This window comes from Hemitrygon akajei, unplaced genomic scaffold (assembly GCF_048418815.1).
Source record: "Hemitrygon akajei unplaced genomic scaffold, sHemAka1.3 Scf000094, whole genome shotgun sequence".
Taxonomy (NCBI): Eukaryota; Metazoa; Chordata; class Chondrichthyes; order Myliobatiformes; family Dasyatidae; genus Hemitrygon; species Hemitrygon akajei.
The window spans coordinates 2684868-2702460 of record NW_027331980.1 but is presented as its reverse complement, the minus strand read 5'-3'; the positions used below and the strand labels follow the sequence as shown (position 1 = coordinate 2702460).

Below are 17593 nucleotides of genomic sequence, written 5' to 3'. Positions count from 1 at the left end.
ATGAACAAACTCCAAAACCTCGGTCTCCGTGCTTCGCTCTGCAACTAGCGAGGATGCCTAAAACTTTTGCATTGTACTAGAATTGTCAACGTGGAGTGGAGAACGAGTTTGTATATCTATCGGGAGCAAAGAATGTTTGGAAAGGCTCGTGGGGAGCGCCGTAGAAAGATCATGGGACATGTGGCCGAGAAGCAGAGCCACGGTCAGGGGTGGGGATTTGTAGTGTAGGTGCAGACACATCCAGCCCTGAAAATAGACGATGCTTTTTGATTCCAAATAATTGGTTTATTGATTATTACAGAATGCCTCTCTGGTGATTCCCGCTTCTTCTCCATTTTTCCATCCATGATTCCCCTCTCCCTCTTCCCTTTCCGCAATCAGACTTCCATAGGGACCCTTGTCAGAATCAAGTTTATCTTCACTCATGAAATTGTGTCATGAAATTAAATGCTTTAAATTATTATTGTGGTAGCAGTACAGTGCATGCATAACTCTACCACAGTACTATGCCGTTATCAGAGTGCTGTAGTTACTTCATACTCTAAGTACTATAGTATAGCTATATATGTGCGTAAAACGTTTGTACAAAACTGTATAAATTTGTCAATTATACAAATACTGTTGGTAGAATTTCAGATGGTGAAGAGGAGGGGTGCGGGGGCAAGGTAGATCTGCTGGTTGAGTGTTGTCGCAACAACAACCTTATACCCAGCGTCAGTAAGATCAGTAAATTCATTGTGGATTTCAGGAAGGTGTAGTCAATTGAACACGTACCAGCCCTGGTCGATGGATCAGCAGGAGAAAGCGTAAACGGTTTCAATTTGCTTGGTATCAACATCTCAGAAGAGCTGTCCTGGGCCCAAGGTGTTAATGAAATTACAAAGAAGGCACAAGAGGAGCTCTGTTTGATTAGGAGTTTGTGGACACGGTGTGAAGTTAAAGACTCTCACAAATGTCTGAAGATGTGCGTTTGATTGCATTCTAACTGGTTAAATCTCCGTCTGCTCAGTATTCAATAAAGCTACGGGACATTGAGGACTAAGCTTCTATCATGGACAATAAACTCCCCAGCATCGAAGATATCTTCAAAAAGCGATGTTTCAAAAACACGGCATCGATCATAAAGGACTCTCATCACACAGGACATGCCTTCTTCTAATTTCTGACATCAAGAAGAAGGGAGAGGAACCCGAAAACACATATTCCACTTTTTGGGATCAGCGACTTCTCCTATACCTTGAGATTTAAAAATCGATAGTGAACGAGGGAAAACAATGCATGACAGACTGAACAATCAGTCGTGCTTTTCTCCGTTTCGTTGCATGGGGAACAGCTGATTGTGAAATCACAATTCGCGATAGCATTCATTATCGTGACAAATCTGGTGACAAGAAGGGACTTAATTGACAGTTTGACATTATTATGTCGTCAGACTACTGTGTGAATTACAGTAAAATTTCCCGCTGCACCATCTGCAGAAAAGCGACGAGTGATTTTCTTCCCCGATCATCTAACCCTGGGCAGCGAATGTGTTCCCAGGCTGGGACACACCCATGATTTCTCTAGTCCAAATGCACATGACCCCACTATGGGGCGAGTACCTTGCACCTGGGAAAATCAGCGTCGGATGAACAGCCAACTGTGCCACCTGGTAGCAGGATCGCGTATCCAGCCGCCATATGCTCAGCTCGAACCGGGATCTACTGGAATCTTTGATAGAAATCTCAAACTTGCCCGTTAAAAGGAAGTACGGATAATCAGCCCAAAGTGTTTCTATTCCGCTGGTCATGCTGTTCACATAGAGAGCCGATCACAGGATTACTGCCAGTCCTGGTCTGGGTTCCTGCAAAGATCTAAATTCCTTCTCCCCGGTCCGACTGAATGCATTGTCCCTCAGCCTGAAGAAGATGGAATAATAAGGAAGAAATGAACGGATTACACTGTGTGAACAACAGCGATCTGCGCTAATATTTCAACACGATGTTATCGAAAAATATTATTAGAGGAAACAGTAACACCAGTGATTTTATCTACTGAACAGAAGCACAAAGACTCACTCGATCCACTGAAGGCTTGCGGCGGTCAGTATGAAGCGACGGAGAGCGGGGACAGATCGATCTGTGAATGAGTTCGATCCCAGATCCAATACATTCAGAGAAGTGTTTTCACTGAGAGCGGAGGCGAGATCCTCGGTGCAAGAATCAGTGAGACCTGTCTTGTACAGACTGAAGATGAGAGAGATGAAAGACACGCAGAGAAACGTGACAGGGTGAAAATCCCCAATGTTTATCAGTAACACAATTAATGGTCATAACAATCTTCAACCTGAAACAAATTCTCCAGTATTTTGGAACTTACCCCAGATTCTGGATTTTACACTCCGGGTTTCTTAGAGCCATAGACACCAGTTTCGCTCCCGAATCTCCCAGGTCATTACTGCCTAGTCTAAACACAACAGGACAGAAAGGAAAACGATAGGATTGAAACTCCATGTCCGGTATTACAGGATATAACTTTCATGTTGCAGGAAACACTTCAGGAGATTAATAAATAAACGTAATTATTTCCCGCACTGCCCGCCGCTCAGTCATTTACGGAACGTCAGTAATTTATTTAATACAATTCTCTCAGTTTTTCGCCTAATTTAGCCTCATTCCGTCGATTGCAAAATTTTCCGCATGGGAACGGTAGGGGGCGAAAGAGATAACGTTGTCAGAGTTGGTGAATTTATCATTCATTCATCGGTGGAACAGGGAGCCATCCTTCAAACACAGGGCAGGAGGCACAGGCACAGAAACAAAAGAAAGCGCAAACTATTTACAGTTTAGAAATGAATATATTTACCCTAATTGCTGGCATTTGTGCAGCACGAGAACCAGACGCTGGAGGCCTTCACTCTCGATGCGGCAACCCCATAGATCGAGATGTTTGACTGAATCGCAGAACTCAATGGCGTAAGACAGGACGGCGCAGTCAATCGGAGTGAATCGCAGTCCACTAAATGAGAGTGTTTCCATAGATCCCAGTATGGCCTGAGCCAGTCCACTATTCTGCGACTCAAACAGGTAGTGCAACGTATTAATGAGATTCCGTTTTCCGGCTTCGCTCCATGTGTTTCGAGCTTGACGTGCAACTTCCTCCTTCACCCAATCAATCACCCGGCAGATTGTTTGATGTGGAAATGGGCCAAGAAACTCTTCCAAGCGCCATGCTGACCCTGGGGAAGAGAGACCCGCAACAAAACGGAGGAATACCTCAAATCGCCCATCCGTCGTACTTTGGACTTCACTCAGGAGCCTCACAATGTCTCTACGTTCTGGAGTCAGGAATTGTGCAAGGGCGGCTACAAACTCCTGGATGGTCAGGTGTGGGAATGTGTACACCACGCTCCGGGCAGAATCCTCTCTCTCCAAAAGCTCCATCAGGAACCCGGACAGGAACTGGGAAGACTGTAGATTGTACTTGATCAAATCTCCATCTGTAAACACAATCTTCCTCTCAGACACTCCTCTGAAGGCCATCTGACCAACCCGCAGTAACACATCACGGGGGTTGTCAATCTCACGGCCGTGGTTTTCCAGAATGTTGTATATATAGTAGGAATACAGTTGGGTGATGGTCTTGGGAACACGCTGGAGCTCCCTGTCTCTTTTTGTGAAGAAGGGGCCCAGGGCCAGGGCGAGGATCCAGCAGTAGGAGGGGTTGTAGCTCATGGTGTACAGAATCCCGTTCTCCTCAACGTATTTAAAAACATCTGCTGCCACTGCCTGGTCTTTGAAAAACTTGTTGAAATATTCCTTCCTTTGCTCACCAACAAATCCCAGGATTTCCGACCAGACCCTGATATCTGCCTTTTCTAATAAATGTAACGCCGTGGGGCGGGTGGTCACCAGCACTGAACACCCTGGGAGCAGCTTGTTCTGGATTAAACTGTACACGATGTCAGATACTTCACACACACGTTCTGGATCTGTGCACATGTACAAAGGTTCCGTGTCTCCTGAATTGTTGCCAAAGTCGATTCTGTACTTGAATTCATCCAAACCATCGAAAATAAAAAGTAGTCCCTCTGGGTTCTTCCAGAGCTCTGCCACAATATTCCCCAAGTAAGGATACTGATCCAGAATCAAGTCTCTCAGGTTTATTCTACAGTTAATTGAGTTTAAATCCCGGAAGTTGAAACTGAATACAAACTGGAATTCATGGTATATTTGCCCTGTGGCCCAATCATAAACAATCTTTTGTATCATTGTTGTTTTCCCGATGCCCGGGACGCCGGCGACAACAGCAGAACTCCCAGTAGGACATTTCTTGAAGTATTTCTTTATTTCACGTAGAAATCGACGTGAGTAACTTTTGTGGAACAAGTGTTCGGTCGGGATTTTATCCAGCTCCCTCCGGAGATGTTTCTCTCTCCACTCTTCATGGTCTCTGCCTCTTGCCAGCAGCTCATGTTCCACCAGCCTCCGATCTCGAACAGTTGAAATGACCGTGAGCTCAGCGTATCGATCAACCAGCTGGAAAACCTTCACCTTCTCCTTCATCAATATGGTGCTCACTCTCAGAGTTTCAGTTTGCACCCGCAAAGTCTCCTTGTGTTTATCTTGAGCCGCTTCAAATATAAGAAATTAAGGCGTTTATTCAAATATGTTCTTTAATGTAAGAATAATCAGAATCAGAATCAGAACCACGTTTGCTCGCACTGTCACATGCGAAAAGTTATTTTGCGGCAGCAGTGGTGTGTAATACATAAGGATACTGTAAGATATAATAAGAATATATAATAAATTGTCAATACAAAATTTACTGACTCATAACTCATAAGCTGCTGTTCATGTGTGCATGGACCTTTCAGTAATGTTCTATCAAAAGAGAAGAAAATATTGTATATGTCTTCATTCTCCTGTACCTTTCCGCCTGACAGTAGTAGCGAGAAAGAGGACATGTTCTGGATGGTAAGAAAATAGAAAGATAGAAAACCTACAGCACAATACAAGCCCTTCGGCCCACAATGCCGTGCCTAATATGTACTCATTTTAGAAATTACCTCGGGTTACCTCTAGCTCCCTACTTTTCTAAGCTCCTTGTGGCTATCCAGGAGTCTCTTAAAGGACCATATTGTATCCGCCCCACTACACTCGCCAGCAGCCCATTCCACGCACTCACGACTCTCTGCATAAAAAAAATACCTACCGCTGACATGTCCACTTCCAAGCACCTTAACACTGTGCCCTCTCGTGTTAACCGTTTCAGCCCTGGGGAAAAAGCCTCTGACTATCGACACGACCATTGCCTCACATCATCTGATACACCTGATTGCTGGATGACGCCTTTCTGGGAGATCACTTATTTACAATAACCTCGATGCGTGGAAGACCCATAATGAAGCTCTCCGCATGTTTATTTCCTTTTAATCTTTTGCATTAACCACTGAACACCATTTAGAACTCCATCCATAGTACATCTGCTGAAATTTGCTGGAGGATTTGGTGACATACCAGACTATCTCAAATTCCGACTGAAATGCAGCCGCTGGCTTCCTTCGTCGGAATTACATCAGTATGCTGGGCCGACGGCAGAGCTTCAGAGTTATTGACGCCCAGGAACTGAAACTGCTCACCCTATCCACTGCTGCCTCTCAGTCCGACCTAGTCTGTGTTCCCTTGACATTGCTTCTTGGCCACAATGAATTCCTTAGACCTGGTGTGCAAGGCTGCTTCAAAGATACCATTCATCTTAGTGATCTATGCGCCTCCTCGTCACTGTCTGAGATTGTGCAGACAGCATTTCCAGCGAATTCAGATATCGTGTTTGCACTACGCCTGGTCACAACGTCATTAATTAGAAAACGTATACGATGTCTTTGATGATTGCCATCGAGAAAGAGCTGTTTTGTACAGATTCCCTTATACCTGTGAGAGCTCAGAGATACAGATGGAAAGTGAACTACGAAGATCGAGGTTTTGAAGTTTATTGATTCGTTCTGAGGATCTGTCTATAGCTCGTAAACTGTGGCAAGTTTTCAGATATTCTGAATGTGAGCAGTTAGAGACTTGTCGCCAGACATTAAATGAGACCTTCCCCATTTCATTATTGCTTAAACTATTATTGCCTATTATTTGGCTGGTGACAATGCTCGTCTCTACCTCTGCAGAATAAGTAGAGGCGGATTCTATAGGCTCTTTTAAGAGACTTTTGGATAGGTACATGGAGGTTAGAAAAATAAAGTCTATAGGTAAGCCTAGCAATTTCTAAGGTAGGGAGATGTTCGGCACCACTTTGTGGGCCGAAGAGCCTGCATTGTACTGTATTTTTTAATGTTTTTATCTTTCTAGAATATGTGTTATTTCTTGGTAAAGAAACGTGACGACAGTCACTGTTCTGCTCCATCTGGTATCACAGTCGTGTCCAGTAACTATTTATCATCACACTCAACGGCCCAACAATCGCTTCCCTTTACCACAGTAGTCGTTTTAGGTATATATGGGTTTCGAAATGAATGAGAATTGTTTGTTTTTTTTCACTGATGGTCTACCAGGACCCATTCAGTTACAGAGTTCATGTTCTTTCTCTTTATAGCAACATCCTTACAGGTTTTCATCTGCTCTACAAGGAATTAAATGAATTGGAGCCAAATCGTAAACAAGTAGTGAACAAATTTTCAAATGTATTTGAAGTCCCCAGTCAGCGACAACGTCTCAAGAATTGTAAACATAATTATGAGATTTTATTGTATTTGTCATGTTTTCCGACCTAGAGAGGAGTGTATGGAGTTTCAAAATTCATCAGTCAAGGGTTTAAAGGATTTCTACTTTTCCCGGATCATTTCAAATTGCAGTTGGTATCATAATGCTTTGGGATACTTTGAATTCTGACCTGAGATTAAATACAAACATAGAAAACACAATAATGCCCTTCTGCCCAGAAAGCTGTGCCGATCATGTACCTGCCTTAGAAATTAGTAGGCTTACACATAGCCTTCCAATTTTCTAAGCTCCATGTACCTATCCAAAAGTCTCTTAAAAGACCCTATCGTATCCGCCTCCACCACTGCTGCCGGCAGCCCATTCCACGCACTCACCACTCTCTCAGTAAAAAAAACTTACCCCGACATCTCCTCTGTACCTACTCCCCAGCACCTTAAACCTATGTCCTCTTTGGCAAACATTTCAGCCCTGGAAAAAGCCTCTGACTATCCACACGACCAATGCCTCTCATCATCTTATAAACCTCTATCAGATCACTTGTCATCCTCCGTCGCTCCAAGGAGTAAAGGCCGAGTTCACTCAAACTATTCTCATAAGGCATGCTCCCCAATCCAGGCAACGTCTTTGTAAATCTCCTCTGCACCCTTTCTATGGCTTCCACATTCTTCCTGTAGTGAAGCGACCAGAACTGAGTACAGTACTCCAAGTGGGGTCTGACCGGGTCTTATATAGCTGCAACATTACCTCTCGACTTCTAAATTAAATTCCACGATTGCTGAAGGCCAATACACCGTACACCTTCATAACCACAGAGTCAACCTGCGCAGCTGCTTTGAGCGTCCTATGGACTCAGACCCCTAGATCCCTCTGATCCGCCACAGTGCCAAGAGTCATACCATTAACACTATATTCTGCCATCATATTTGATCTACCAAAATGAACCACTTCACAGTTATCTGGGTCGAACTCCAACTTCCACTTCTCAGCCCAGTTTTGCATCCTATTAATGTCCCGCTGTAACCTCTGACAGCCCTCCACACTATCCACAACACCTCCAAACTTTGTGTCATCAGAATACTTACTATCCCATCCCTCCACTTCCTCATCCAGGTCATTTATGAAAATCACGAAGAGAAGGGGGACCCAAAACGGATCCCTGAGGCACACCACTGGTCACCGACCCCTACAGATTATGACCCGTCTACTACCACTTGCCCTTCTGTGGCATCCAATTCTGGATGTACAAAGCAATATCCCCTTGGACCCTAGGCCTCCTTACTTTCTCAATAAGCCTTGCATGGGGTAGCTTATCAAATGCCTTGCTGAGATCCATATACATGACATCTACTGCTCTACCTTCATCAATGTGCTTAGTCACAACCTCAAGAAATGCAATCAGGCTCGTAAGGCAGGACTTGGCCTTGACAAAGCCATGCTGACTATTCCTAATCATATAATGCTGCTCTAAATGTTAATAAATCCCGCCTCTCAGGATCTTCTCCATCAACGTACCAATCTCTGGTCTGCAGTTTCCTGGGCTATCTCTTCTTCCTTTCCTGAATAAAGGAACAACATCCGCAAACCTCCAATCCTCCGGAACCTCACCCATCCTCATTGATGATCATCGCCAGAAGCGGAGCAATCTCCTCCATCGACTTCCACAGTACCCTGGGGTACATTACATCCGGTCCCGGCGACTTATCTATCTTGATGCTTTCTAAAAGTTCCAGCACATCCTCTTTCTTAATATCTACATGTTTAAACTTTTCAGTCCGCTGCGGGTCATCACTACAATCACTGAGATCCTTTTTCCATAGTGAATACTGAGGTAAAGTATGCATTAAGTACCTCTGCTATTTCCGCCGGTTCCATACACACTTCCCCACTGTCACACTTGATAGGTCCTATTCTCTCACGTCTCTTTCTCCTGCTCTTCTCATACCTGTGGAATGCTTTGGGGTTTTCCTATGTCTATCACGGTATTCCTCAGCAGCTTGCAAAAGCTACCTGAAGAATATGAGATTGCTCAGCATCGGGACCTTGCGAAGGATTTCAAATATAATCAAATAAAATTCAAGTTTCATTATCATTCAACCATACATGAATACACCCGAACGAAGCCACGACCACACACACACACACACACACACACACACACACACACACACACACACACACACACACACACACACACACACACACACACACACACACACACAAAGGTATATTTGAGTATATTTGGTATATTTCAAAAGTGATTGTAGGAAGGTATGGGAGGCGTCCAAGGTTTCGTTTTGAACTGAGAGCAGCAGGGGCAATGAACACAGTACCGAGATAAGTAGTAGAGTTAGATACATTCAGGACATTCCGAGGGCTCTCAGAGAGGCACATGGAGTAAAGGAAAGTGAAGGCCTATATGGGACAGCAGGGTTAGATTGATGTTTGAGTAAGTTAAAGTATCGTATCCTCTCGTATTTGATTTGATATTGCTACCTGTGTAAACTCGTTGTCTGTGCATTATTATTTTAAACACGCCTTAAATGTTATCATTGTTTTTGTTTCTACCATTTCTAATGGGACTGCTCGGGTACCGAGCACCCTGTGGGCTAAAACCTGTTTAGAAACGTTTATTAAAACACCCCTCCCGCTATGGTCACCTGTATACCCTTCCCCTACCATTAGTCTTTTCCACCCTCGAAGAATATTCTTTCATTGTCTGTTCCTTCTGTTCCTCTCTCAATCGAGTGGTTTCTCATTCTCCAAACTCCAAATAAACAATCCAGGTATGTCCTTTCTCTACTTAGATCTAATACTCTCTAAAGTGACGACATCCTAACGAGACTTTTCTGCACATGCTCCAAAACCGTCAGCCTTCCTGTAATGCGGTCACCAGAATACGTGAAATACAATTTCACCACAGTACTGAGGAGTTGCAGTTTAACCTCCCGACTTTTATACTTAACATCCAGGCCCACAAATTCAAACATCATTTATGGCCATATATGTTGTGCTGCCACTCCAAGAATGCATGGACCTTGCCATTACCTGTGCAGTCGGCTCTTCAATTAGATCTCACAAGATGAGTTCGGCTGTGACGAATCACAAGAGTGAGTTGCGCAAATGGAGCTAATTTTCAACCAGTTCGCAGTTAAGATTCAAAAGGCAGAGCTTCAGGGCAGTTTCTCTGAAACGGCCTGCGACTAATCATCGAGTGGGATGCAATTGAAAGGGCGAATGATAATAATGCAAGTGTAAACGGAACGGCCGCTCTATTAAATGCGCCGGTGTTGGTTTGCGTTGCTTAGCTGAGATCGGACTTGGGACAGGTAAAGTATTGTCAAGTTTCTCTCTTTTTTGTACGAAGGTGCTAAATCACTAAAAAGGATAAAAAGGCCCTGGTGGGAGTTATATCCAGACACCTAAACAGTAGTGAGGATGTGATGTATAAATCACCAAGGGCGACAGAAAATGCATGCCGAAGTGACAATGTTACAATAGATATGCGGGATTTAAATATACAGATGTATTGGGAAAATCAGGTTGGTGTTGGATCCCAGGAGGCGAAATTTCCAGATTATCTCCGAGAGGGCTTTTCAGAGCAGTTCGTGGTTGTGCCCTGGATTGTTTGTTGTGTAATGAACCAGAATTTATTAGAGAACATGAGTTATCAGAACCCTGAGGGCAAGTGATCATAATATGATGGATATTACAATAAAATTTGTCAAGGAGAAGCTAAAGGCAGACGGTTCAGTATTACGGGATAGTAAAGGGATTTACAGGGACATGAGAAGAGAATTGGCCGATATTGATTGGGAAAGAACACCGGCAGGGATGACGGCATAGTAGCAGTAGCTTGAGTTTATGGAAGCTATTTGGAAGGCCCACTACATGTAGATCCGAAAGAGAAATAAGCTTTCTAAGGGCAGATGACACAACTGTGGCTTACAAGAGAAGTCAAAACCAATATAAAAGACAAAGATATGGCATATGATAGAGAAATGTTTTCGGAAGTTAGAGGATTCTAAAGCCTTTAAAATCCAACAGAAGGCAATGGAATGGTCATTTAGAAGGAAATGGTGGAATATGAGAGTAGGAGAGCAAATAACATTAAACAGGATGCCAGAAGTTTTTTCGGATAGGTAAAGTGTCAAATAGGAGCAGGAATGGATGTCTAGCCGCTGGAAACGAAGCTGCAGAGGTAGTACTGGGGGCAAAAAATTGGCGGACGAACTTTTTATCAGTCTTTGCTGCAGAACACACAGAGTACGATTTAAGTTCAAGTGTGTAAGCGGTTAGAAATGTGTGATGTTGCCATTGTTAGGTAGAATGTCTCACCGTAGATAGCTGAATGATCTCACCGTAGATAAATCAGATGGATCAAATGGTGTACGCCCCAGGGATCTAAAAGAGGTGGCCGAAGAAATTGTAGAGGCATTAGTAATGATCTTTCAATATTCTGTGTAGTCTGGAACGTTTCCGGAAGACAGGATATTTGCAAATGTCTCTCCAATCTTAAGGAATTGAGAGAGGCAAATGAAAGAAAATTATAGGACAGTTAGCCTGACCTCAGCAGTTGGGAAGATGTTGGAATCGATCGATAAGGATGTGGTTCCACGATACTTGGAAACACATGATAAAGTAGGCTGCAGTCAGCATGGGGTTTACAAGGCAAAATATTGCCTGACAATTCTGTTAGAATTCTTTGAAGACATAACAATCAGGATAGACAAAGAAGAATCGGCTGATGATTTGCACTTGGATTACCAGAATAACTTTGTCAAGGTGCTGCACATGAGGCTTCTGAACAAGTTCTGAATCCATGGTAATGCAGGAACGATATTAGCATCGATAAAACTATGGTTAATTGGCGGGAGCCAGAACCTTGGAACAAAGGAAAATTTTCCGTTGACCTGCGGTGACTAGTGGTGTTCCACAAGGGTCTATGTTTGGTCCGCTTCTTTTTAAGTGACATGTAAATGACTTGGATGACAGAATTGATGGTTTTGTTACAAAATTTGCGGACTATACAAAGCTAGAAGTAAGGGTTGATAGTTTTGAGGAAGTCGAGAGATGTCAGAAGGTAGTTTAGGAGAATGAGAGAAGTGGCAGATGGAACTCAGTGTCCCGAAATGTATAGGCACGCATTTTAGTAAAGAAATAGAATGGTGACTATTAAAAAGAAAAAGAAGCTTATCTGTGGCCCTAACGGGGGTCCCTTCAGAACTGAGATGACGACCTTTTATATTCAGTGGTGTATCTGAGGAATTCGTTGCCTTGGGCATCTGCTGAAGCCAAGATTTATGCATATGTAAGGCAGAGGTTGTTTGATTCTTGATTGGTCACAGCATGAAGGGATACAGGAAGAAGGCAGGAGTTTGTGGCTGAGAGGGATGATCAGTTAGCCATGACGAAATGTGGTAGGTGGGTCTAATTCTGCTCCTATATTGTATCGTCCAGTGGTCTAAGTGCAGGACACAACACATATCTGGATTCAGAGTAACGTGTTTCTTCTCCTCCCACAGTTCAACTGTTCTGTTTCCTGCTGAGGAATCCATTGACAATATTGCTCGCTGTCCATAATTCCCCCACTTTATTGCGTCTTCCGCAAACCTGCAGCTATTCCACGCACATTTTTGTCACTAATCTTCACTGAACAAAGCTAGTGTCTGACTTCCAGTTAGGAGAAAATTTCCCAACACACGCAGTGTCTTTCATTGCTAAGTCATTTTCAAATCCAAACCCCTAAATCATCATGAGTCTCAAGGGGATTTTTAAGCTTTCCACGAGGAACGATTTCACAAACTTTACCTAGATTGATGTATATCACATCTGAAGCCTTTTCTCCATCAGTCATCTTTACCATCTCCTCATAAAATCTCAGTCAGGTTTTTAGGAGTTTACACAATCCCGAAGAAATCTTAATCGTCTATCCCAAATAAGTTTGTGCTGCCGCAAATGTGAGAAAACCTGGTGCCATTAAATCTTTCCGCGTAAGTTTTGCCACTGATGTAAATTTCAGCGGACTATAATTCCTAATTTGCCACGTGCTGATTCTAAAATCTCAGTTGTTTGTAAACTATGAAATCTAGAGTAGTTCTTGTCCTACCTTGCATATGACAGAGCACTCTGGATAAACCCCGCTCAGTGTCCATATAGGCGAACAGACCTGAACCTAATGAAGGAAAGGCATTTTCCAGTAAACGAGCTTGAATAAATGTAGGAAAACAGGTTGCGTTTAAATCTGAACTTGACTACACTGTCTAAAGTTGCCGTACCGTGCTCCTCGATTTCTTGCACTATTTTCTTCAGCTTCGGTAAGGTCTGGCGCATTTCTATGAAAGACTTCCACATCACCCTCCGAGCCCGAGACCCTTTCTCCATTACTAGGTTCAGAAGTAGTTTGGAACCGTTCTTCCTGCTACCTTTTTCAGCGAGTTGAGTAACCTTCTGCAATAAGTGATAAAAAAATATATAAATACATATAACATATGATCCTCCGTTCATGAATGTGTCATCTTCTGATTCATTTTTTTTTCCGAACAGAAAGCGAGCCATGGACATGTACAAATATGATGAAAGTACCTTGGTTAAACTTATTTCTCTCCTCCTACATGACCTCCTTAACTATTAAAGCGGTGCAGAAGTATGTGTTCTAGAACTTTTGACGCCTTTAGAATTACAATTCATAGTATAGAGAAAATAGAATTAAAAAGAATGCATGTTGGAAATACTTAGATCCTGACACCGGACTCACATTATCTCGCCAGATCTATGAAATGTCTCTCAAGTGTGCAACCAAAATTACATTTTCAGGAATCTTGGGCAGCTTATGGATATTAGCTGGTAATATGTTACTAAATGTATGAGTTTGGTTTACATGCTCTTACGAAAGAGTGGGCTTTAGTTGCTTGAATACCCAGACGCAATGTATCCACGTGGACAACCGTTATAATGAATTAAATGAAGACAAAGGTGGCGGGGACCTGCCATAAAGATTACCTTAGGAGTTACCATGAATAAATGGCTATTGTCCAAATGCAGTATGAAAATCTGTCATGAGCGCTGGTGCCGGAAAGGTAACTTCCTGTCTTTGAAATTCTGCCTCCATTGGCATAAACTCTGTCTACATTTCTCCTACTTACGTGATTCTCTTGGCCGGTGAATTGGTCTGCGCCTGTTAACATGAGACTGATGCCCTCCACCCCCTCTTCAATCGCCTGCTCCAGTCGGTCTCGGTAGAATCTCGTCAACTGCAGCAACTGGTGATCGTCACAATTTGACAAGAAACACGTGATTTTGGAGTTCGGATCTGTAAACAAAGCATCCAGAATCTGAAAACATGCCTCACCACTCTCCATATATTTCGAAGTGTCAACCCCAGATATAAAGCTGCGGACTCATCTCGTGCACGTAGAACCAGACATGTGGCACTGACAAGAAGAACATAAATTACACACAACTGGACAAAGCGTTGCTAAATTGTGAGAGATAAATGAGCGTTCTGGGGCAAGATTGCTTACTACCTCAACGATAACTTCCACTCAACGTCAGTAGAACAAAGCAGCTGATTTTTGACAGACGAAAGGGAAAACTCGGCGAACATACACCAACCTACATTGCGCCGAAAAATATCTGAAATCCAAATGCTTCCCGTGTGCAGAATGGGAATACTCTCTCTTCTGAACATATTGTCCCTGGCTGCATCAAGCGCAGTCACGTTCCTCTAAAATTCGTCGTCCAATTCGATAGGAAAGGAACTGCAGCTCACACGTTGTTCTCACAACTCTAGCCCAGCTGATCTTGAGTATTATAGTTTTGTTCTTCAAATCAAACTACGGAAGTTAAATCTTGCCATTCTTTTATTCATGTAAACGCAAATATCCTATTGCTCACACATTAAAACACGTTCTTAGAGAATCCTACAACATGCGCAGGCCATCTGCCTAATTCTTCAGCGGCATCTGGAAGTTATCGTTGAGGTAGTAAGCAATCTTGCCCCAGAACGCTCATTTATCTCTCACAATTTAGCAACGCTTTGTCCAGTTGTGGGTACCTTTCCTTATAAACCCTGTCCCCATCACTTCGCCCACAGCGATAAATGCCTCAGAGATTCAGATTTTCATCGACATACGTCTCAAATACTCAAAAATACAACTGCAGATGTTGTGGATCAAAGGATACGTACACAACGCTGGAAGAACACAGCATCCGTGAGAAAAGAGCAGCCAACGTTTCGGGCCGAGACCCTTCATCAGGAATGGGGGGGGGGAGAGGGCCGAAGCCCAGTAATAGAGATAAGGGAGGTGGTAGGGCTAGAGGCGCCAGGTGGAGAACCAATCAGAGGAAAGATAAAGGGGAGAGGGGATAAGCATGAAAGAACTGTAGAGATAAAGGAGCAGAAAACTGAAAGGGGAGCGAGGCAGAGAGAGAACTGGGATAGGGGGAGGGGGAGGGAATTACCGGAAATTGGAGAATTCCTTGTTCATGCCCTCAGGCTGGAGGCTACACAGACGGTAGATGAGATGTTGCTCCTCCAACCTGAGTTTGGCCTCATCATGGCAGTAGAGGAGGCCATGTATGGACATATCTAGATGGGAATGAGAGGCAGAGTTGAACGGGGGTGGCAACCTGGAGGACCTGCCTATTGTGACGGACGAAGCGGTCCCCCAATCTGCGTCGGGTCTCGCCGATGTAGAGGAGGCCGCACCGGGAACACCGGATGCAATAGACAACTCCAGCAGACTCGCAGGTGAAGTGTTGCCTCACCTGGAAGGACTGTCTGGGGCCCGGAATGGTGGTAAGGGGGGAGGTGTGGGGACTTGTGTAGCATTTGCGCTTGCAGGGATAAGTGCCGGGTGGGAGTTCTGTGGGGAGGGACGTGTGGACCAGGTAGTCGCGGAGGGAACGATCCCTGCGAAAAGCTAAGAGGGAGAGGGAGGGAAAGATGTGTTGGGTGGTGGGGTCCTGTTGAAGGTGACGGAAGTTGCGGAGGATAATGTGTTGGATCCGGAGGCTGGTGGGGTGGTAGGTGAGGACAAGGGGGACCTTGTCCCTGTTGTGGTGACGGGAGGATGGGTTGAAGGCCGAAGTGCGGGAAGTTGAGGAGATGCGGGTGAGGGCATCTTTGATGACGCCAGAAGGGAAACCGCGATCCTGAAAGAAAGAGGACATTTGAGAAGTCCTGGAACGGAAAACGTCATCCTGGGAGCAGTTGCGGCTGAGACGGAGGAACTGGGAATAGTAAATGGCATTTTTGTATTGGGCAGGGTGGGAAGAGGTATAGTCAAGATAGTTATGGGAGTCTGTGGGTTTTTAGAAGATGTCAGTGGATAGTCTGTCTCCGGAGATGGAGACCGAGAGATCAAGAAAGGGGAGAGAAGTGTCCGAGATGGACCAAGTGAATTTAAGGGCTGGGTGAAAGTTAGAAGCAAAGTTGATGAAGTTGACGAGATCAGCATGGGTGCAGGAAACAGCACCAATGTAGTCGTCGATGTAGCTGAGGAAAAGTTGGGGATTGCTGCCAGTATAGATTTGGAGCATAGACCCACAAAGAGGCAGGCATAACTGGGGCCCATGCGAGTGCCCATGGCAACACCCTCGATCTGGAGAAAGTGGTAAAAACCAAAGGAGAAGTTATTGAGAGTTAGAACAAGCTCCGCCAACCGGAGAAGTGTGGTGGGGCTGGGGAACTGGTGGGGTCTGTTATCCAAAAAGTAGTGGCGGGCTTTGAGGCCTTCTTGATGTGGGATGGAGGTGTATAAGGATTGAGCATCCATAGTAAAAATGAAGCAGTCGGGGCCGGGCAATTGGAAGTTATTGAAGAGGTGAAGGACATGGGATGTATCCTGGATGTAGGTGGGGAGAGTCTGAATTATGGGGGATAAAATGGAGTCCAGGTAGGCAGACACAAGTTCGGTGGGGCAGGAGCAGGCTGAAACTATGAGTCTGCCGGGAAAGTCAGGCTTGTGGATCTTGGGGAGGAGGTAAAACCGAGTTGTGCGGGTTGTGGGAATTATGAGTTTTTTGGCTGAGGGAGGAAGGTGTCCGGAGTTGATCAGGGTGGAGATGGTGCGTGAGACAGTGGATTGATGTTTTTTGGTGGGGTCCCGTGGCAGGAGTAAGTACGAGGAGGTGTCGGAGAGCTTCCGTTTGACCTCAGTGAGGTAGAGGTCCGTCCGCCAGACTACTCAGCACCACCTTCGTCTGCAGGTTTGATGGTTAGTGCGGAGAGAGTGGAGGGCTGTGCGTTCAGAGGGAGTGTTGTTAGAATAGGAGAGAGGGGTGGTGAAGTTGAGACAGTTGATGTCTCGGCGACAGTTAGAGATGAAAAGGTCGAGAGCAGGTAGAAGGCGCGATGGGGTTGTCCAGGAGGAGGAGGAGCATAGAAGCCGAGATAATGGATCATCGCTGGGGGGGAGGGGGAATACTTGTTGAAGTAATAGGCTTGGAGACATAGGCGGCGGAAGAAGTGTTCAGCATCATGGCGGGCACGGAACCCACTGAGGTGGGGGCGGAGGGGGACAAAACTGAGGCCCTTACTGAGGACAGAGCGTTCTACCTCAGATAGGGGAAGGTCGGGGGGTGGGTGGTGAAGACACGGCAAGGGTTGGGACTGGGGTTAAGGGAGGATAAGGAGTGGGAAGCCTCAGGAGGAGGAGGGGTATTGGAATGTTCAGGGAGAGCGGGCAGAGGGGAGGATGAGGGATCGGAAGGATGGAGAGGGGATAGGGGATGAAGGAAAGGCTGGGAGTCACAACGAGAATAGGAGGTAGCAGGGGAATAGGACGGGTGTTAGAACCACGGCAGCACCGAGAGTCCCGGCCATAGGATCCCGGTCTGAGCCAGACCCGGAGCTGGGGCCTCTGGAGCTTATAGCCCGCAGGTCG

The 17593-nt window shown here is 44.9% G+C and overlaps 1 protein-coding gene across 1 annotated transcript; it reads right to left on the bottom strand.

Annotated features, from left to right (window-relative positions):
• Positions 1-311: 311 nt before the first annotated feature.
• Positions 312-13042, bottom strand: LOC140722937 (NACHT, LRR and PYD domains-containing protein 3-like). Its single transcript, XM_073037562.1, has 6 exons — positions 12983-13042; positions 12814-12879; positions 2845-4612; positions 2359-2445; positions 2058-2225; positions 312-1898 (listed from the first exon to the last, which is right to left on the bottom strand). The coding sequence occupies exons 1-6, from the start codon at positions 13035-13037 to the stop codon at positions 1811-1813; spliced, it is 2232 nt and encodes a 743-aa protein (XP_072893663.1). The 5' UTR covers positions 13038-13042; the 3' UTR covers positions 312-1810.
• Positions 13043-17593: the final 4551 nt, after the last annotated feature.